At 45.3% G+C, this 23,159-nt stretch overlaps 1 protein-coding gene across 2 annotated transcripts in view; it reads left to right on the forward strand.

Annotated features, from left to right (window-relative positions):
• The first annotated feature begins 809 nt into the window (after nt 1-809).
• Nucleotides 810-23,159, forward strand: part of GGT1 (gamma-glutamyltransferase 1) — a 44,130-nt gene continuing 21,780 nt past the window's right edge. Inside the window, exons 1-3 of one of the 2 annotated variants that reach the window (XM_074973205.1) lie at nt 893-938; nt 3,863-3,948; nt 22,007-22,186. In XM_074973205.1, coding sequence (XP_074829306.1) covers nt 22,011-22,186 — 176 coding nt within the window. In that variant the 5' untranslated portion in view covers nt 893-938; nt 3,863-3,948; nt 22,007-22,010. Of the gene's footprint in view, nt 939-3,862; nt 3,949-22,006; nt 22,187-23,159 lie in introns of both variants that reach the window. The other variant, XM_074973206.1, reaches the window with a different exon arrangement.

The following is a 23,159-nucleotide window of genomic DNA, read 5'->3' on the forward strand; positions in this document are numbered from 1 at the left end:
TAAAGTCCATGCAGTATGTGTGGCACTAGCCTTCAGAATCTAAGACAAAGCCTCCAGTAAGGGACAGAACAAAGCCACAGAGAAGGAAACTGAATTATTTGTAATCAGGGGGTGGAGCGGTTCCTTGGGGGAACCACCCCACTGTCCATGGGCAACAACACACCTGGCTGAGACGGGCCAGACATGTCTCTCTCTGCAGTGGCTCCGAGCACTGTCCAAGGCAACACACGGACGCTCAGGCAATGCCAGGAGCCGGCCTCCCCTCAGGAGTCACGTACGCTGCCCCTCGCAGCCCAGGGAACTCGGAGCACGCCTGGGCCTGCGCTCGGCTGTGGCTGCCCTAGGCCCGTCAGTCTGGCCCCAGGGCTGAACTTTCCCGCTGGCTGTGATGAGCAGTGAGCAATGGTGCTCTATGCCCCACTGTGGGGCAGAGCTCACTGTTGTCAGCATGTTGGCCAGAGCGTTGCAACAGGGCGTCAGCCCTGGGACAACATGATGCCAAGGAATCACCCCAATTCAAGTGAGACCTTTTACCTTTCTCTGTGCTATATTCCACTTTCCCTGCCGTGAGAAAATACAGCCTGCAAAAAGTCTAACTGCTCTGTTCTCAGCTTTCTCCTGTGAGCAATAAATCACCCAGGGTGGGAAAAGAAACCCAAAAAGAGCAAGGAAAAGAAAAATGGGCAGGGAAGCAATTTTCCAACACCACCGCTGGTGTTCAAAGAGCTGCAAGTTCCTTACATCAGACTCTGGAGTCACTGCTCTGTTTCTGACCACTCCCATTTATAAAGTTTAACAGCCACTAACCCCTGCCTGGAAGTTCTTACTTCTGAAATCCATTTGCAAGCGTGGACGAGGCGAGTGGGACGAAAGAGCCGTCCTTTGTGTCACTGGCAGAAGGTGAACAGCTCCCAGCTACCATCCCAGCTTTCCCGAGGGTAAGCAACCACATGGCTTTATTTTCCTCCACTGAACTCTTATTTTTGGTTGGGTTGTGTCCTGGTCTTGCTCCTTGCCTTTAAACAAACCCCTTCTCTGGCTGGTTTCATAATGTTTTGTTACAGTGGCTTTGCTTTCTAAACAAGTGGGTCCTATCTACCTGTGTGTGGATCAGGATGTGAAGAGAGGGAGTGTGTCTGGTTTAGCAGGATTGTGTCTCTTTACAGAAAGTGTGGTTAGAGTTAGGGAATGGGTGTCACATGTCCTGTGGTCATTTCTCGGCTTTGCTGCTGACCGGTTGGGTGAGCTAGGTAAGCCATTCAACCGCTGCATGACGCAATTTACCCATCCATCCGTTGTTAATAATAATAATTCCTGCCTAGCTCATGGAGGAGTCATGAGGCTTCATTAATTAATATGTGTAGATGAAAGGCCCTGTAGCGGTGCCAGGTTTTTGTGTATGACAAAAGCAAAGGGCACCGCCAGAGGCAGTAGCTCTAATCTGACTGGGGGAGTGAGAGGAAACAGCCCAGTGAGGCTGAAGAGAGCTGCCCAGTGGAGCAGAGCTGGCCAAACCTAATTCTTGGGTCAAAAATCAAAACTCTTAAGGGCAGATGCAGACATGCATGGCTGAGAAAGCATTGCCTGGGACCGGCCTACAGAGGGGCACTTGGCTGACAAAGCATCCAGGAAGCAATTTACCGACTGCAAGAACGAGGTGGATCCAGAAAAACCTCTCGCTGATCCCCCCACAACACGCACTCCCACGCATGCCCTCAGCCCCATCTCACCCCTAGGGTATCTCAGCCACGTCCCACTCTGCCTGCTGCACCTAACAAGCCATTTGACCATTCTGCTGGAAAAGCTATTCACAAAATCCCCTTTTCACAACCCGCCCCCACCCCTCGGCGTCCTACCTGATGTGTCACGTGTGAGCCTCTCGGACAGGGACTGTCTTTGTGCAGTGGCTGTACAGGGCCTAGCACATGCCAAACAACCGTCACAGGGACACGTTCAAACCTCCCAGGAGTGGACGGACAAAACAAACCAGAGCTACTCGTAAAAATCGTCCTAGTAACCATGAGAGCAGCATTCCTTTAACCACACTCTCTGTTACAAGTGCTATTAACTGAATACAAGTCCCCAGTGTGCCAGCACTGGAATAGACACAGATGCTAGGAAAGGAGGGTATCTTTGGCGAGGCTTTTCAATCGGGTGATTGACGGGCAGCCTGCTAGTGGGGTCTAGAGGGACTGCAGCAGGGCCTCTTTCCCCCTATGGTTACTGACTATATACACACCCGCATTTCCATTTTCCCCTTTTTAAGTCCCGTGTTTGGGAAAGTACCTTAAGCACCTGCGTAGATCCCATTAACTTCAATGAATGGGGGGATAGATTTAAGCAGGTAGCTAAGGCCCAGCTCCACAAAGGTATTTAGGCTCCCAACGTCCATTGGAATCAGTGGCAGTCAGGAGGAACCTAAAAACCTTTGAGGACCTGGGCCTAAGCACTTTCCAGACTCAGGGCCTGAGCACTTTTCCACTGGGGTCAGTGGGAGCCTTTCCATTGCTTTCAGTGGGTATTGGATCTGTCCCTCAACCCCGCTAATTATTCTTAAATCTGCCTCTCGTCCCTGAATCAGGGCTTGACAGGCCAGCAAACAAATTACTTGCTGCTGTGGCAATGTTTTAAAAAACAAACCATCAAGCCCAAGAGAACAAAAGAAAGACTCAAATCCCAAAAGCAACAGCATTCTGCCCTTCTACTTTCCCTGCAGCTTGCAGGGCTGGTGGGAGATGTCTGCTGGGGTAAGGCCACCAAATCTTCCCTCGCAGCAGGACTAAATGAACCAGGAGCAACTAGCCTAAAGGCTGGTCATCATTTCTTGCTTTGTTTTCCCTCTTCCTGTGCTTTTCTTCTTCCTCTCCTCCCACCCCCCCTCTCTCATTTGCTGTCTCACTTTGTTTCTACTTTCCTTTTCTAGCTAGTGTGTGCTCGCTTTCTCTCCCTCCTGTATTTATTCTCTCTTGCGTCTGCCTGTCTTTTTGCTTTCTTAGAAAAAACCGCTCCCGCGCCCGGGTTTCTTAAAGAACTGTAAGCGTGAGGAGAGTTCTGTGGGGCTGCACATGTGGCCCAGGCTAAGACTGGCTGTGGTTAGCAGAGGCAGGCTCACAGGCGCTGAGAAAGCAGTGTCCAGAGGGTTCAAAATGGTGAAGAAGGGGTTAATAAAGCAGCTTGGGGAAATTGTCCAGCAGGCAGCATTTCAGAAAGTACAGCACATGGCCTAAAAAGCAGGAGTAAATAATGAACCCAAACACCTGAAGAGTAATAATTATCAACTGCCAGGGAAAGTGATGGAAATACAGAGGACGGGAGCTCAAGGGACACCGGCACTTGCTTCTGGAAAGGAGGTGTTGGAGCAGTCTCAGGGATGGGGTTAAATCTAATCAACAATGAGCTGTGGAACAGTGTGTCAGTCACCCCTTGTGGCTGGCAGGAAAAGGGTTAAAATCTCATCCGATGAAGTGAGCTGTAGCTCACGAAAGCTTATGCTCAAATAAATTGGTTAGTCTCTAAGGTGCCACAAGTCCTCCTCTCCTTTAGCAGACACGCCTTCATCACCTGCCTGTCTTTACTATCGGGAGCCCAGTCCTGGGGGCTGGGCTCACCTTGGGTTAATTACCCCATTAGAGGGGAAATCCAGGGCTTATAAATGGAAGCACATGGAGTGAGCTACTCTCTCTTAGGGGCTGGATTACTCCTGGAATGAGGGAGTGACTCTGGTGCTGAGATACTCTTTGTTTATTGAGCTGTGGCTCTAGGGCCAGTGGGTTGTTCCTCTGAAGCCCTTGGCCTCAGTTGGCTTTGCCCTCTCCCAGGCCAGAGAACCATTTCATCTTTCTAAAATGTCTTCTCTCCGCAGGTTCCAATCTGCTGACTGCTTGCTTTCCAAAGCGCTGTCAGCAAAGCTGCCTGCTTCTGTGCTCTGAGGCTCAAAGGCTGTCCCAGGTTAGCAAACACTGTCCTTTTATCGCCCTGATACAGGAAAGAGAACCGCAGTCTGTCTGAATAGTGGCCCCTCTGCTGCATTCATCTCTTTCTTGTCAAATACAACACGGTTTGGGTTTGGATTTTAAAAACTCTTTCCAGCTCTCTAGGGAGAGCCATGGGGGCTCCTGCAGCCGGTTAGCTCTCTGAGACTGGGATCAAATAATTGCCAGGAGGCAAGTGGCAGACAGCTGTTTAATGCAACAAATCATTAGGAGGCTGAACATTGGCTTTCTGCTTCCTTCCCAGTCACACACAACCTATGGGCCTGATTCTGATGTTGGTTGCATGGGTGAAACTCAAACTCAGTGGTTTGAGTGCAGTTGCTCTTGGATTATACTGGTATAAGGGAGAGGAGAAGTAGACCCTAGAAATCTCCAGCAGCTCACCCTATGTTCTGCCTCTAAGAGGACTTCACAACACATGGCCACACTGTGGGGGAAGGAAGCCTGGCAGCAGCATGCCCCAGGCTGGAATGAGCTGATCTTTACCCCTTGTAACCTTCATGTTATGCTTCTTATGCAGCAAACTATTAGGATGGCTGCTAGGAGGCTATTCAATCGGACCTGGGAGCTTCGGGAGGGAGGTGTGTAAGTCTTCTAAGCGACCTAATATGAAAAGGCTTTAGAGCCGCTCAGACAATCTAGACAGACTGAGACAGCCATTTGCCTGACCTCAGCCTAAACCCGCTGCTCAGCCAGAGTGTGTTCTGATAAGACTAAGACAAAGCTTTGCCCCTGTACAAAGGGGAGCTTCCCCAAATACCCTCATTCTTGACTCTGGAGAAAGGAAGCCTCTATAAGCTCCCATAGAACACTTTTCAGATGTCTGGCTTGCGTCCAATCTTAGCCACAGCAATGGTCTCTAATTTAGCATGCGCATGGGCTCACACCATATAGAACAGAGAAGGATGATGCCTTGCTTGTGTCCGAGTCTTGTTTCTCTGGAGGTGCTTCTTTCAGATAAAGTCTCTTAGACGTTTTGCCAAGGCCTCACCCAGTATTTTAATGTAGGCATGTTTTTGCTGTGTTTTTTAAGATCTCTTATCCTTATGTTCAGGTCAAAGGTCCCTTATGTTGAAATTGAGTAAGAGCCGATTACGATGTTGGGCAGGTTATGATGTCAGAGGGGAAAGGTGCCTCATGAAAGAATGAACTCCTGTTTCTTAAGCACAAATATCTGACAGCTGACTGTTGGGGCAGAAGGTGGCAATGACTCAGCAATTGGGGGGCAGAGACTTTGATGTGAAGGCTCTGTTCCTGTCTCCCCTTCTTTGTCGAGACCAGAAGTTCTGTTTACATGCTAATTCTTGTCAGGTAGGGGGACCAGATGTCCTATTTTTATAGGGACAGTTCTGTTTTTTGGGACTTTTTCTTATACAGGTGCCTATTATCCACCACCCCCATCCCCTTTTTTCACAGTTGCTATCTGGTCACCCTGTTGTCAGGGATCCAAGATCGTGCCTCTTGGAGTTTCTGTGGTGAGATCGGTCACGTCAGATTGATTAGAGGTTGCCGAAAAGCAGCTATGAAAAACTGCAAGGATGAGAATCTTGCAAATGAATAGGGAAACAATTTAAAAACACCGCTCCAGAAATGATCTCCAAGGTGCTTGTATTTCAATGTCAGCAAAAAGAAAAGGAGGATTTTTGGCACCTTAGAGACTAACCAATTTATTTGAGCATAAGCTTTCGTGAGCTACAGCTCACTTCATCAGATGCATTCAGTGGAAAATACAGTGAGGAGATTTATATACACACAGAACATGAAAAAATGGGTGTTTATCATGCACACTGTAAGGAGAGTGATCACTTAAGATGAGCTATTACCAGCAGGAGAGTGGTGGGGGGAGAAAACCCTTTGTAGTGATAATCAAGGTGGGCCATTTCCAGCAGTTAACAAGAACGCCTGAGGAACAGTGGCGGGGGGGGGGGGAAATAAACATGGGGAAATAGTTTTACTTTGTGTAAGTTAATTGTATCCAATTTGCAAATTAATTCCAATTCAGCAGTCTCTCGTTGGAGTCTGTTTCTGAAGCCTTTTTGTTGAAGAATTGCCACTTTTAGGTCAGAAATCGAGTGACCAGAGAGATTGAAGTGTTCTCCGACTGGTTTATGAATGTTATAATTCTTGACATGGTGTGTGGTTGCCCAAAAAGAAAATAACAGAACGCCACTAGCCGTCACCTTCAGCCCTCAACTAAAACCTCTCCAACGCATCATCAAGGATCTACAACCTATCCTGAAGGACAACCCATCACTCTCACAAATCTTGGGAGACAGGCCAGTCCTTGCCTACAGACAGCCCCCCAACCTGAAGCAAATACTCACCAGCAACCACACACCACACAACAGAACCACTAACCCAGGAACCTATCCTTGCAACAAAGCCCGTTGCCAACTGTGCCCACATATCTATTCAGGGAACACCATCACAGGGCCTAACAACATCAGCCACACTATCAGAGGCTCGTTCACCTGCACATCCACCAATGTGATATATACCATCATGTGCCAGCAATGCCCCTCTGCCATGTACATTGGTCAAACTGGACAGTCTCTACGTAAAAGAATAAGTGGACACAAATCAGATGTCAAGAATTATAACATTCATAAACCAGTCGGAGAACACTTCAATCTCTCTGGTCACTCAATTACAGACCTAAAGGTCGCAATATTACAACAAAAAGACTTCAAAAACAGACTCCAATGAGAGACTGCTGAATTGGAATTAATTTGCAAACTGGATACAATTAACTTAGGCTTGAATAGAGACTGGGAGTGGTTGAGTCATTACACAAAGTAAAACTATTTCCCCATGTTTATTTCCCCCCCCCCCACTGTTCCTCAGGCGTTCTTGTTAACTGCTGGAAATGGCCCACCTTGATTATCACTACAAAGGGTTCCCCCCCCCCGCCCCACTCTCCTGCTGGTAATCGCTCATCTTAAGTGATCACTCTCCTTATAGCGTGCATGATAAACACCCATTTTTTCATGTTCTGTGTGTATTTAAATCTCCTCACTGTATTTTCCACTGAATGCATCCGATGAAGTGAGCTGTAGCTCATGAAAGCTTATGCTCAAATAAATTGGTTAGTCTCTAAGGTGCCACAAGTCCTCCTTTTCTTTTTGCGAATACAGACTAACTCGGCTGCTACTCTGAAAAATGTCAGCAAATTGTCTCCTAAGGACAATGGAAAGAAAACTTCCCTAATGTGCTGACAAATATTTTCCTCTGGGAGAAAGGGAAAGTAGAGGGGACCAACTTGCACATCCTGTTTCAATGTAACCTGGAGATCTTGGATTTAGAGAGATGGCAAAACCAGACAGTTTAACTTCATATTAATGTTTATGGTGGAGGAAGGAAGGTATTTTCTGCTGGATATTTTCTTTTTCTAGTTGATGATGACCAGGAAAACAACAATGTTTCTGTGTTGATTTTTGTGGATTTTAAGGTTAGCTAACGTCTTATTCAGTGTCAATCAACCCTATTTCTTTACCCACATGAAAATATTTAGTTACCTAAGGGCTGCTATTTGTGAGGTTCAAAACAATCACTACATGTATCACTTAAAAATCTCAGAACTAGAAATTCCAATGTAAGGTTGGGTTTAGATTGAGTTATGTAACTTTAACTCCTTATGGGCATATGCACAGGCCAGTAAACAGAGCAATTATCACTGACCAGAATCCAAACAACTTCATTCTGCCTCTGTAACAACACACTAGCAATAGCCACAGACTAAATCAGCCTGTTGTAGAAACAACACAACTGTTCCATATCAACATGAAAACTTCCAAACCTTAATGTCAGTGCAGAAGTGTTACAAAATCTGGCCTTTTAAACAACCGTACATAACTCTCACTGTGCTCCTATAACAACTTGGGACTGTAGAAATAAGCTACAGACAGCACATCTTCCCCCTGAGCAAAATAGTTCCATGAACCCGCACTTAGAGACATCACTGGAGGTGAAGCTAGTGTATGGACACAGTTGAAACCTAAATCAAAGGCAAGATCAAAACTATGTCTTTGGATTAAAACACCTGGTGTCAGTGTTGTTCCAAAGCTGAGATTCATTATATCATAGGTATGTGCATATAAGCTAACATATAGAAAAAGAATTCTGTACAACAAATCACAGTGTAAATTCTCCACCTAGAAAGTATACTCCATGTTGAATATAAAGGACTAAGAGACGTACAGGGGTAGAGCTTAAGTTGTCTTAGTGCTGTTTCTCCTGCAAATTTAAGGCTGGAACAACCTGGCCTGTGTAGTCATGATCAGCTTGTCCATCATGTAGACTTTAAACAGTAAGTACACATGGGCTGAGTTTGGTTGATAAAAGTAATAGTGTATCTTTAAATCAAGACTGGATGTTTTTCTAAAAGATCTGCTCAAGGAATTCTTTTGGGGAAGTTCTCTGGCTTGTGTAATACAGGAGCTTAGACTAGATGGTCACAATGGTCCCTTCTGGCCTTGGAATCTAATGACCACAGGCACCAGTCTGGATACTGATGGTTATCAGTGCTCTCACCCACTACCTCTCATCCTTCTCAACCTGCAACATGTTAGTTTCTTACGGGTCAAAATGTGGGTCTCCATTTACCTACCTTCCAAAAGTTTCCTTTGTCTCAGCCTGCTCTTTGGATCTCTTGCAAACACCCCCCAACACACACTGAAATTATTCTTGTATTAGAATCGATAAGTGTAACAAATGGGAAGCTTTCGCACTTGTGATGTACTATAGAGCGTGAGGCGTATATTGGAAGTTAAAATCCTATCCTGTGTATCTTAAGGTATTCCAAAGGGTTTACATACCTTGTAGGGGACTTCTGTGCATCTCCGAGGCTAAAAAATAGATCATATTTCAATATTAATAAGCTAATATAGATGTTTAGTGGAACTTCAGGGTGGGTTTTTTTTCTACCTTTGGTGGTGGTTTCTCTCAGGAAAGGAATAACACCTTTATTTTAGGAAGCATAGAACCTTATCGGGAATTACTTTTTTATTGTCAAACTACTTTAGCGTTTCAAGTTAATACAGCCAGCACGTTTTTTATAGTGGCTCATGCCCTGAAGCAGGAAAACTTGGGTCATAAGTAGGCAGAGGGCTGGCTGGCTGAGGGATTGATAATGAGATTTTTGGGGTCTTTAATGATTAGGTAGGTGGTTGGTTAAAATCGTGTCTGTTGCTAAAGACCAAAAGTTAACATCTGATGGCATTAACTGGCGCCCCTGGAAAGCTGAGCAAGGAGGCAAAGAAGTGAAGTGCTCATGTTGCCAGAGGAAGGAAGGTCCAGGGGTTAGGGCACTATGACTTGGCACAACTGGTTCAAGTCCCTGTTCTGTCACTGTGTGACTATGGGCAAGTCACTTAGTCTCTCCCTGCCTCAATTCCCAGTCTGGTTTTTTTTTTTAATAACAATATTTCCCTACCTTGCAGGGCTTTGAGGCTAAAGGCACTAAAGACTTGAGTGGTTCAGATGCCATGGTAATGAGGGCCATATATATATACCTAAGAAGATTCTGAACACTCTCCATAGGAGAGGTCCCTCTTAATCAGAAGTCAGACATACGGATTAACTCTTGGTTTCATTTATAAATAAGGACTTCAGCCTGCAGGGCTCTCAGTATGGTACTTTTCATGAGCACTAAATAAAGATTGAAAGGGGTGAGTTCTTGATTCTTCAGTCAATGTTTAACTAATGTCCTCCTCTGAGGCTGTTAATTGAAAAGTAACTAGATGGAGGGAACTCAACTTCATGAACAAGGGAGTACGAACATCAGATACTGGGAATTCCTCAGAGTGCTTTTCAAGAGAAATATAGTTAAATATTGCTAGTGCTAAGTAGATACTTTGGCACTTGGAAGAGCAATTACTGCTACTTGGGAAATTGCATGACAGGACAGGAGCTGATAAAGATTTTCAACACTTGTGAGAGCTAAGGGGGAATTAGAGAGGTTCTGTAGCAGATGATCACCAGTTAGATTTGAAACTAAAATTCGTGCTGGAAAACCCAAAGTCTCTGTTGGAAAACTTCAAATGATTATTTTTAGATGGAATTTTCTGGAGGAGGGGGAGGAAGGGTTGGTTTTCCAGCTAGCTTAAGCTTTCTCTGCATCCATTACCCTCAAGTTCTCTCCAGATTGTGAAGTTCAGTCTTTGGAAGGCCTAATATTCCCTTGGAGGGGTTGCAAACCCTTGTCTGCCAAAGCACTCTGAATGAGCTGTGCACACAGACTATAACCTACTGCTCCTGACAATGTCACGGCCAGTTAGCCATACTTTTTTTTCAGCTGAACTGTATCATGTTCTAGTCAAAATGTATCAAGAGGGGCAAGTGGTAGGTTCTCTCTCTTTGGGTTTAGGGCTCTGCTAGCTGCCCTACTTAAGGAGGGGAGACCTGGGCTTCACTCAGACCTATACTTCTCCAATATATCTGCAAAGATATTGGACTATGTTCAAGCCCTAGACTCAAGACTGGAAGAGATGTGTGACACTGTTCAGGGCAACTGAACCTGTGTTCCCCTTCCAAGGTCCCTGGGCGAAGACCTATGTCTCTCCCTCCTGAGCGGGGTTTATCCGGGTTGCACCGTGCCTGCCTATGCTGCAAGTTCCCCAACAAACCAGACTGCCTAAACAGGCCAGAGCCTGTGTTTTGCTTTCCTCTCAGCGGCTATAAACAGCATAGTTGCCCACAGTCGTAAGTTACCACAAAGCCCTCTTTAAGCAAACACATTTATTCTTAAGGTGAAAGCATTCTAGAGAAAACATAGTAAAAACATAATAGTTCCTGTACACATGCTAAAAGCTTACTAGCACTCAGGCTTATGGGCCTCAGTAGGCCAAAGTCCTTCCCACCTTCCTTGGAAGGCTTGGGGCCCCCACTTGGACCAGAGGGCCTGTCCATTTGCTGGATCAGAACAAAAGCCCTGAGTCAGTTTAAACTCAGGCTGTTTATCCAAAAGGCCTTTCATTGTCTATTGGTCTCTGGAGAATCCAGTTTGAACCAGTATATGAGAGCCTCCCCAGGAGGGGTGGCACTTCTCTGGAGTGTTACAACCTGTGTGAATTTGCCTAATCACCCTCCTCTGTTCTTAGTTCCTGGGGGACTGGTGGGGTGGGGGTCACCTCCCACATGGAATTGCATACAATCCCTGTCCCACAATAATACGTAAAGTTAATCCAGTAAACGCTCCCAAAGATAGTCCAGGAAATTGCCAGATCTGTCACAATGTCCAAAATGCTAACAGAACTGAGGCTGTGTAAGAAGGAGACAGTCAGCAGGCTGTGCAGCGTATGACACCCATTGTTCACTCAGTTTAACTGAGCCCTAAAGAACTTCCCTTAGATTTCTTTCGATGTGAAGAAGGGTTGTAAGGTTGGTAGCTGTGTTCAGAAATGGTTTGATTTTAATTGTGTACCCACATTGAACTGACTGAAATGCCTGAATATTAGGTCAAAGACACCTTCTGATAAACCCTGGTTATGTAAACCTTATCTGTTACTTTCAAGGAAAGCTAATCTATGTGGGAGAACAGACATATGGTCTCCTCGACATTCTTAAACATTTCAAAAACTTCAAGAAGAGGGAAGAAGACCAAGTACACCCTTTCCCCTTCCTTTCTCTGCTTAGATTTCTACTTTGACACTTTGGATAGCTCTGCTATCAAGTTGATACATGTGTAAAACGGGGAAATAAGATGTAACACGCCAAAGATCTCAAAATGTTTAATCCCAAAAGAGATGTTTTAATGCCTTTTAAAGGGCTGTTTAGAAACCAACCTAAATAACACTGTGATCTGTAGCCTCTCTACAAACAAATGAAGGATACTGCTAGAAGTGTTCAGGCACACACTGATGCATCGTAAGTGATCCTTGTCAGCCAAATGTTGAAACCACAAATCTACAGCTGTTGCTGAAAGGAAACCACTTCTGATTGATTTTTGAGAAAGTTTTCTTATCTCTAAACTTTCCTCTAATTTTAGACACCTTTTTAAAGACTTGCCAGGAAATTAGCACAGGAATCTTCCCAAGCATGTTCCCAGATTTCAGGATTAGACAGACACAGCTGGTGTCTCTTGCCATCCTGAAAACAATCAATCAATAGACCAAATGGATTATATGTGGTGGTACTGTTAAGAATCGGTGACTTTACTACAAATTCCTTCCTTGTAACAAAGCACGGAACTACTAATTAAGTATAATTAATATGTGACTAAATTTGTTACAAATGAAGATTGTAAATAGGCATCCTTATTTTAGGAATAAGAGTTACTAGCAAAAGTGAGTGTTGAAATGTTTATGCACGTACTATTGAATATAGGAATGTTAGAGATTTAAGAGTAGCAATTGATAATTTAGCATAAGATATTGGTTAGAAATCATGTTCCTTGTTTATATTTCTGGACATTATTCTACATAATGTCAAAAACAGAACAGCTAGAGTACTCAATATTAGGAGCTAGGGTCATTATTTTATAATGAACTCTGGAAGTTATTTGAAATCAAATTTGGGGAAGAAAATCTTCCTACACTTGAAGGCAGGATGGGAAAAATTTTCCTCAAATTAAAGCTAATAGCAAAAAGAATGAAGCATAAACTTTAAACTTCACAATTAATGAAACGTTGAGAAAATAATCCCGAAATTTACAACAGAATGTGACTGTTCATTGTTTCATGAAGAATTAGCAGAGAACCAAACTAAAAACTTCTGAGATAATTTTGTTAGTATTATACACTTATAATGCCAAGTAAGAATTAAAAAAATCCAGGAAAGAATTGCAACTACATGGGAAAACTAACTTTTCTGAATCGTGGATGCCACCTATTGGATGGGTAAAAGAGTGCAATGACACCAGACCTGCCACAACGATGGATTCACCTGTAACCTGAAGATGGGACAACAACACGTTTTGGGGATGACCAATAAGAAGGCACAAAATCATGACAATGATCTTTCTGGGGGATGGTTCAACTCATCAGTCCATCTGAATGGAAGAAGAATGCATAAAAGATGCACCACCACCAGGTGAGTAGAAGCAGCCTCATTTGAAGATCAACAGATCCTGAGTGCAGAGTTGTCTTGATCTCACCCAGAGAGAGTGGCTACCCACTTCAAGCAAGGAATGATCAGTCATTTGAGTTTCTTTAAATGAGTCCTTCACAGACAAAAACCTTTGGGTTTGGCTTCTGGGCCCAAAATTCCAACTATAAGTCCAGCTTGGGAAAGAGGAGGCTTTCCTGAAGATCAGAGACACTGAGAAGATCCCACCACTACTAGAGAAAACTCCAAAGACCACTGAGTTAAGGCTGAGACTATCCTAATCTGCTCAAAGAGTGGAGGGACTGGGAAATCAATATTTATTGCTAAAATATTCCATAGGGAAATTCTGCACTTCACAGGTAACACAGAACTTGGCCTTGGAGAGCAAACATTTTGCTAACTTTTGTTATGCGCTTTGTCTTTGACAGACATCCTCTCTTCTCTGTGCAAATTAACTTGGATGGCATAATCATCCCCACTGCATCCAACTCCAGCTTTTCCAGACACTGCTCACTTTGCCTGACTTCAACTTTCCCCTTACACACTGCTTGACTGCACTGCTTCATTATCTCTCACCATTTTAAACACACATTAACACACAGAGCTAGAGCTACACCATCCACTCTGTATTGTTATAACAATCTTCAGCTAGGTGTGTGTATGAACACTCCATGACTTTAAGTAGTAATGTCCAATGACCTTGATATTTATCTCTTTGAATCCTGTGCTTAGTCCTAGAAATACCACTTTCTTAAACCAGGATTAAAACGGAATTGCTAGTTTACTTTACTAGCCTTTCACTGACACTGCTCAGCAGTATCCTGTCTATCTTGTTAGCTTGTATCTTGATTTTTTTCCCCTGTAGTCTATATTTTTGGGCTTAGACAGATTAGATTTTTATCTGTAAATGTGGATTTCATCATACACACAAACTGATGGAAAAAACATTTCCCTCTACGATAATGTAAACTTTACAGTGAGGCCAAGTAAGAAAAATGCTGCTTGAGGACTTATTAGAATTTGATTTAAGGATATTTACTTTGTATATTTTGACGTGTGATGTTGATAATTTGTGTTTTAATGATTATAAAGCTTTAAGTTTTTTAATCTCAACATCTGTCATTAAATAATTCGCCCCCCCCCATTGTCTGCCCTTCCATAATTTCCTGCATCTGTGAACATTTAAAGAGATAAAAATAGGAGAACTTAAAATAAATATATTAGCCACTGAAATTATAAAAAAAAATCGGATTCAGCCAAGCCTAGATATTTTTGATAATAAGTTGAAGTCTAGTATTGTTTTGTGACATAGTTTAATTTATATCTGGTTATATGGCAGTAGTCCTTTAATTATGGACATTGAATTATGCTACCGGTGCCTGACGACTATCTCAATTGAATAGAAATACTCTTTTGAAGCAATAGCATTCCAAGTAGACAACTGAATGCCATTGTGTTTGTCACTACTTTGTTGAACTTTATACTCCCATCATATTAGTCCTTCGGACATAGCTAATCAAATTATCTTTTTTTAATTTCCTTACATTCTAGAATTTCCCACTTGACTAAGATGTTGCTCTTTAAGCATTAATACCTGTTTATACTGTAATGATTTACAAACTCTCTTCTGGTGGCTGGTTTTGTTTTATTTTTGTCAATAATTTTTCAAAATCAAGTTCCTCTGTTAATTTTGGTTGGCATCTGCTAAATTCTAGGAAAGTAACTCTTGTTGACAGAACATAGGATCAGCTCTCTGGAATAATCTCATAAGTAATGATTATCAATACTTCCATCTGTTTGTGTTTTATTTTCGCTGAGCTAGTCCTACGAGAATCAATTAGTTAATAAGTCCATCTAATCGACTTTTTTCGCAGCTTTCAATTTTGATTTGGGTTTTTTGGTGACTTTAACTTTACAGTTACCTGGCACTTCACCCTGTGCCAGCCTCTCCGAGGGAAGAAGGGAATTTAGTTTCTGCTGCTAAGGGCTTCGTAAGATGCGGGAGAGACCCGGTGTGCAGCATGCTGGATGAATTGAAATGGGTGAATGCCATAAGAACTACCCTGAACACCAAGAAGTCCTATAGACAGAGACTTGTAATAAACGGTGAGGTCACATTTATCTGTGCTGTGTGTTTAGGAAAGGCTGGTAGGTAAAGCAGAAGCTTCCCAATTTAGATCCACTGGACTGCTTGACTGTAGCTGGAAAAGAGTATCTGTGTCTTTTGATTTATGGGATGATTCTGATTCTCTGTACAATAAATATTTCAAGTCTGGGATACCTGGTAACAAATCCATGGCCACCTTGGACTGGATGGCTACAGCAGCAACAGAGAGTATATTTCCTATTTCAAAGGCAAGGTACCAATTGTGCTGAAGGGAATTTCCATTATCTGCTAGCAATATTGGGCCTATGACCTACAGCTGAGCTATTCTGGTTTCACTGAAGGGCAATGATGTGTATGTACACACTCACCAGTTCTTTTCAGTGGTACATGAAACAAGACCCTTATTGTTCTGGGTAATGTGTTCACAACCTAGGAGTTCTTAAGCAACTCTATCAAACTACAGTGTTAAAGGATCCCCACAGTTACGTCTACTAAGGATTGTGTAGCTTGTGTAATAACACTCCTGGAGAAGTTGTTTGTAGGGACTAATCTTGGAAACTGCAGAGCTAAAAGCATAAGCCTCTACTGCTTGAGCTAAAAGACCAACCAAATCTGTCAGCTCAGAAGCAGTAGCAGGCTCATAAACCACTAAGCACGATCTAGCACTAGAGAGGGACAAAGACCATAGCGAGTTAGTAGACGTTCTGCTAGGATAAATCTTAGCAAAACCACTAGAAGCAGGTGTGTGTGAATAGAGACCAAACAGACTGATTATTGTTTAGGGTTCAAAAGAAACAAAAATCTTGAATGTTTTCTGCACAAAGGAAGTGGAACTAACACCTGAAATCACTGTCATCTGAACCTGCCGTGGACACGGTCAATATATTCTCTGCCTTTACTGCGGTGGTTTTAGTTTTCTTTTTCCCATTGCTAGAAGGCGTCCTGTGGAGCAAATAACCACAGTTTAATGGGCTGTAGAGAAGTGATGAGTTGGGATGTTGTTGCACACAGTGTCTGCTGGCCCTGACCCTACTAACAGTTGGAAGAGAGTTTGGGTGAACGCATAATTAGACCCGCAGCTTCCAAGGATATAAACAATGGCTAACTAGGCTTGAATAAATCACCCTAGCGATGATCAAGGTTTCCAAGGCTGATGAAATCAATTTGCTTTCTCTGTTACACAGAGGTAAAGTGAGTTCATTGGCTGACATGTGAGCGAGGAAATGATGGTTTATTTAGCTTAATGGCTAAACCTGCCTTTAGGGGGAGAATGAAAAGAAGTCATACATCAATCTTGAATATCATCTGGTACCCTAGCAGCTTATTGGCAAATGCTGTAACCTAAGTACAGAGATGTATGGGGAAAAGCACTGACAACCACGACTGAGGGAATGGTCCCTGGGAAACAAGGGATCCTACTCTAACTGGTAGGCTAAAGGCAACATGCTGCTTCGGAAAGTGATGGGATCTGGCTGCGCCCTCTTCCTATGAGCTGCGCTGGTGTCTTGGGAGGAGAGAATCCAGATATCTTTCTGCCTGCGAGTTTTTGGCTAATGGACAAATGTTGGCTGCTGCTACTCTGCACTGTGCTAGAAAGCACTGCTATCTGCTGTGATTGAAACGCCCATCTAAGCTATGATAGCCCCACTTTTCTGACTGCTTAGACTTGCAGGGGTAGTCCATAGGCGGACTGTGGGCCAAATCCGGACCGCCAGACACTTTTGGATGGACTGCAACATCTTTTTATTTACTTATTATCACTAGTATTGTTATTGGTTTTGTGTTCTTTTTCTCCTGAGTCTGGACCTTGACGATACTTTGACCAAGGAATTTGGACCGTGACAAAAAATAATTAATTGCCCCTGGTTCCTGATCTGGAATGCCTTGTCTCTTGGGCCACCGTGACCCGAGACCTTAAACCAGTGGTTCTCAAACTTTTGTACTGGTGACCCTTTTCAAATAGCAAGCCTCTGAGTGTGACACCCCCCCACCCTGCTCCTTACAAATTAAAAACACTTTTATATATATATATTTAACACCATTATAAATGCTGGATGCAAAGTGGGGTTTGGGGTGGAGGCTGACAGCTCGCGACCCCTCATGTAATAACCTTGTGACCCCCAGAGGGGTCCCGACCCCCAGTTTGAGAACCCCTGCCTTAAACTATGTGCATTAGGAAATTCTGGCCTCCAGGGGAAAATACCAAATTCTGAGATGTTTAGCTTTCTGGAGCAGGGGTGTGTGTGTGTGACTGTGACTGTGACTGTTTCAGCTCTTCCAGGTGGTCCTCCAGAACCCTCTTAATGTCCCCCCTTCTGTTCTCCTCATCCTGCTCCAGTTCTCAGGGCAATGCAACCTGCCTTCTGGCACAGGGGGGGCTTTGCCTCCCTTCAGAGCCACTCATTGCTGGTCCTTCATGTGGCCAGAAGCGAGCACCATGAGGCCTACTCCCAGCCCCTGGTAAGTCCGGCACAGCAGTCTGAACTTGAATCCCCCTGCCTGGCAGTAACTAGGCTGTTGTGCTGGGTTTTTAAATAAAGCTTCTGTATGTTTAAGACTGTTAAAGTTGTGACACAAATTAACACAGCTCACTGGTAAAATTGCTCATACACCCATAACTCTGTTGTTTGCTGTTCTTCCCCTTCATGAATTCAGACAGGTCAGCCTTGGCTTTGAATTTCCTGCCTAGCATTGGACAATGTCACAACCCTGATGTCTGAGAAGTAATTGTAGAGCCTTTAATTACTTTATAGCCCCTCTGTCTTGGTCTCCTGCTGCCGAGAAGCGCTGTCTGACTGAAATCCTAACAAAGCTTCCCCAGAGCTGCATTTGGCGAGAGGGTTCAAAGGTTAAAACCACTTGCAGAACACAGCTTGCTAGAGAGTTCCAGCACTCGCGGCTTCAGGTGGCAGCGCACAGTAATTGTTCTGACTAGTCCCACCAGTAAATCCTTGGAGAAAAGAGCCAACTGCAACAGGGAAAAACTAGGCTGTCCACTTAACACACGCGGTCTCTGCCACCTAGCCAGAGGCATCAGGTGAGTACTGAGATGTTGGGCATAACATCGGCCAGTACTTCTTAAACTTCATGCATCAACATTCACAGGCTTCCTTCCTATCTTCAAAGCTGCAATGCAGTGGCTCTTGTGCGTAGGGGAGATGTTGCCCTGTAGTGGTGGGGCCTACAATAGGCTCGGGAACCTAGTCGCTTTCCTTTAACTCAGGCAGTAAAGACCTAGTGTGTTCTTGGCTCTGGTTCTAGTCCTGGCTCTCCTCAGGATTGCCTGCTTTTCCTGTAGCTCAGTCCTCCAGCTTCCTACAGGGACCAAACTTTTTCTCTTGCTCTCTTCCCTGACATGATCCGTCTCACGCAGCTGCATTTTGTCAAGGTGGCTTCTCTTTCTTCCGGCTGTAGGTCCACGTCTATTCAGTGTCCTGGTTGGCCCTTCCAAGTGCATGATTTTTCTTCCTGTTTCCACAGGACTTGGGCACAGATTATACTAGTTAGAAACAGAAACGTACATCCTCTTAGATCACAGGAGTCGCTGTGAGGCTGGGGACCTAGTCTCCTGACAGAAGATGCTTTGGATGCTCCACTTATTCTAAGCCCAAAGGACACTTGGGAGCTGAATTCTGAGCTGAGAGTTAAGCTGAAACACTGACTGTGACACTTGAACACAGAGCCCAGCTCTCTGATAGGCACAGCCCTGCCGATGGGGCCTTGCAGAGCTGCACAGCCCCCGCAGGAGCATGGGGGAGCTCCCTCCCAGGTATACAGGCTGGGGCACTGACACAACCCTTCCCTGTGTTCTTCCAGCTGGGCTGAGCTAGGGCGTGGGAGGTCATGTCCTGGTCTTAGCCTTACCCTCTTCAGAGTGGCTGTCATCTGCAGGGGGACTGGCCGGGCTTGACTCCCATGCATGGGGCTCAGGGGGTCAGAGGCTCTGTATGCTGTGTGCGGTCGCCTAGCAGCTGGGCCCTTACTGGTCTGGGATGATGCCCATCACTGTGGTACTGGGGTAACTTGCACTGATTATAAACAGTGAGAAACAAGAAGTCCCTTTTAAAATAAAGGGCCTCTGATAACCCCCTCTCCCCCATTGTAAGAATGGGCCACCTATCTGTCAAAAGCCTGGCTGGATAGGTCAGATAAGTCTGACACTGTGCCCCACAGCTGCTTGCCAGACCCAGGACGGTCAGGCCACCGAGCACCGCTTCCAGTGATCCAGAAGCTCCAGCCTCAGGACTAGCGATCATGCCCTGTGCTGCAGGGAAGAGGGGTCGTCCTTCAGATGAGCCACAGAAAAGGAGACCTCCTGCCCGGTGACAGATCCTGCGGCACTTTCTGTAACACGCCGAGGACAGCCAGTCCAAACTCGTGGCCAATAAACAAAACTGTCTTTAAGGGTCCAGGCTGAGTGAGCTATTGTTGGAGACATAATGGCTGCTCTGTTTCCAGGCACAGTAACTGTATGACAAGTATGCCACTGATTTTTAGGACGGTCTGGTGTAAAGCAAGCTGGGAACCTGTAGGGAGAGGCTTCACCCTTTCCTCGCCAGCTGCCGGTCATTAAGATTCACATGCGTAAGGGCACTGGCAGTAGATTAGTTCTGTAATGAGCGACGAGGCTTAGAAAGCTTTCAGTGCATGGGTGCCAGGAGCAATGCAATGGCCACTAATAGACAGAGGGCCAGGACGGCGCACTGACCTCTGTCCGGCTGGAGTGCTACGTGTGTGCGGGGGTGTGTGTGTTCAGCTAATCTCCTCCCTGATGGGCCAATCTACCCACCCTGCTTCCATCCTGGCTGGCCTGCTCCCTCCAGTGACCTCTGCACTGGCTCCCCCCATAGCTCGCTGGTACTGCATGGGCCTCTGCCACAGGGCAGCGCGAGCTCGTCTGACCTGGCTGGAAATCACATCCTGCCTTGGGGCCGTTACATGACTGGAGAGGGTCAGTCCCGTCCGCTCCTCACACGATGCCTCTGCCTGGTTTCTCTCTGCGCACGGCAGATGCTTTGGGGAGGGGAAATCAAAAGCAATTAGAAGAAGATACATTACCCAGTACCTCCAGTGCAGCTGTTTCTGGGGAAATAAGGCCCTGACTACTGGGAAAGCAAATGGTTTCTGTTGCACCCAGGAATGGGATAAAAGACCCCTTCTGAGTACTCTGCATGTCGTACCACTTAGCGTGGGTTGTGCGTACATTGGTATGTTGCGTCTAGCGGGACAGCGTGCTCAGACTGTCAGGATTGAAGGTGTGTATCATGCAGGTCGATGGCTACCCCATGACCTTGCACAGAGGGAGGGCAGCTGTTTATTCTTTGGGTACCTTCGCTCTTCCACAAGTGACAATAGCTGGGGATAGTTAAAGTGTAATTGTGTCTTTGAATTGCTTTGATTCCAGAATTTGAAAACACAGCGTTTTTCCTGTGAAGTCATTGCCAGACATTTATAATTTATTTCATCTTAAATCAAGTTCTGTACCTGGGGCTTTTCCTGACCCTGCCGCCTCTACTCTCTGTGGAACTACACATTGCTACAATGTGAAGTAATCTACCCAAGATGCTCGCTGTGTTAATTACTGCATCGTGCCTGCTCCTTTTGAAGAAGGATGGGGCAGCTCTTGCAAAACTGTTCGCTGGCTTAAAATCTTAGTAAAAGGAGCAGGGTTTGAAGAGCTCTGTGCTTATAAACTGGAACAATGGTGATGCTATATTAATAGTAAATAGAATTATCTGGGCCGAGGGGGTGGGGCTCTGTTAACAGACGAGGAGGGAGAATTCTGTAATTGTTCTAAAATGCTAGAATCCCTGATCTGCTCCTTGTAATCGATGCTCAACATGAAGACCCAAAGACTCTTGGAGGGACACAATGAAGTAGTGATGGAATCAATAGACTATACCTGTGAATGAAAAATAAATCTAGGGTAGGGAATACTTGCACTTGCTGCAGATCAGTAGGGCCAGGGTCGTTAGCTAATTGATTGACTGAGCTACTGGCAATTAGGTTTGAATAGCCAGGGAGACCTGATTTAAAAACCAGAAGGGGGGGGGGGGCGAATGAGATGTACAGACCTTCTGTGAGGGGAAAGGAGGAAAAAAGAGCAATCCTGGTAACTGCCATCCAGTAAATCGAACTTCAGTCTCTAGTGAAAAAAAACGAACAGCGGCTCAGCTCCTGCGAGCAGGAATGGTTGTTTCCATTATTCCCCAGGTGCTCTCATGAGCAGGAAGCTGCAAGAGACCGGCCACGCCAGACAGCAATGAGCTTTTTAATGTTGATTGAATTACAGACTGTTGACTGCTGGATCTCAGGAATGTAACAGAGTTGGAGTCTGTCACAGCATTTGATAGGGCTCCCCAAAGTTAACTGAGATGGATGGCATCTGAGCACTGTCCCGCTGACCCTGAGGACTCTTACTCTCACGCGACTGCAAGAACAGGCGTGCCCAATGATTTCGTTATGCTTTTTGGCGTGGGGGTGAGTTTTGAAAGTCAAAAGGGGTAATTAGGCTCCCAGGTCCTAACTAAGGCAATGAGAGTTGGGTGCCCATCTGCCCAGGGTGCCTTTGAAAAGCTCCTCGCTATCTACCTCCCTTCCAGACGGAGTAGGCCGAGTCTCTAATTTCTCTGAATGGAATGCGCCTTTGGTGTCCTTCAGTTGCTCTTCCCCGGACCTCCCCTGCTTCAATTGGGAGTCGAGAGAGGAGACAAGCAGTGAGAAACCAGAGTGTGAAACTAGTTAGATGGACATTCATTTCCAGTGTATTTGAAACAGGCTGCTGGAAGCAGCCCACTGGTACCAGGTTCAGCGATTGCCTGTAGGCCCCGTGGGGATTGCCTGCTCATAGTGTCTCTCTCCTCAGAAAGATGAAGAAGCGCTATTTGATAGTTGGGATTCTGACTGGCTTCCTGGTGGGCCTGGTCCTTTTCTTGGGGTTTTTCTTCGGACTGCGCTCAGCTCTGCAGCCCCCAGCGCAGGATGGACATCTCTACAAGAAAGCAGCTGTAGCCACGGATGCTGGGCCGTGCTCAATAATTGGAAGGTATCTCTCTTTACTCATGTCCGTACATTCTCTTAGCTATTGTAACAAAGTCAAGGACCCAAACTCTTCTATTTGCTTTCGCTCAGGAACTGCTCTGCTAGCCCTCTGCCTGTGGCATGCACTAGTGCTCTGTAATCTGTCATTAAGGTCAGGATACCAAAACGGAGGAGTCTTGCAATGCTTGGTTTGCTCTCCATGCCTGGGAAACATGGTTGCTGGCAATCTAAGCTATGTACAATGGGTCCAGAAGGATGGGAATTGCATAAATGACTGAAATAAACTTTTCAAGCTGCTTTTAAAATCCATTTTTCCAGTCTCCATGGGGATTTTCAGTGGCCAATTCCCACTTTACATTTAAATGGGAACTGGACATCTGAATGCCATAGGCAGCTCTGGAAAACCTCAGCAGGGTTTTCAAGCTGATCTTAATCCAGATCTGTCCAGCCCACACCAGCAGGAGATCGCTGCTTTTTAAAAATTACTCTGTAAGATGGGGGACGCTCAAGAGTAGAGGATGCTACCAAGGGAGAGCTCGGTTGTCTGCAGGCTTCTTCCCTGTGAAACTGAACCAGGATGCATCTTTGTCATCTTGAATAAAATGCTGAGAAGGCGACCAGATGCTGCTTCCCTCCTGCCTCTGTGCTGAATCAGGCAACGCCTTGAGAGCCTGGGCACAGAAGGAGGGAGTGGCGGCTGTGATGGGATGCTGAAACAGTCTTATAACGTTCAGCCACTAGGTGATGCCATGGGTAACATACCTTATCTGAGCCGCTGGCCTCAGAGAGGGCAGCTCATTAAAGTATCTCTTAGACAGAGAACACCTCTCGTGTCTCACTCTGTGGCGGAAGCTCTGTGGCCAGTCCACATCTGGTACAAAGGCCTGACTGTCTGTAGCTGCCCTGCGATCAACCCTGTACAAGGAGGTCCTGAAAGTGCTGGAGAAGAGGGCTCTGTGCTGCCGCTGGACCATAAT

The sequence above is a fragment of the Natator depressus genome, chromosome 15, assembly GCF_965152275.1.
Source record: "Natator depressus isolate rNatDep1 chromosome 15, rNatDep2.hap1, whole genome shotgun sequence".
In the NCBI taxonomy this organism is placed as follows: Eukaryota; Metazoa; Chordata; order Testudines; family Cheloniidae; genus Natator; species Natator depressus.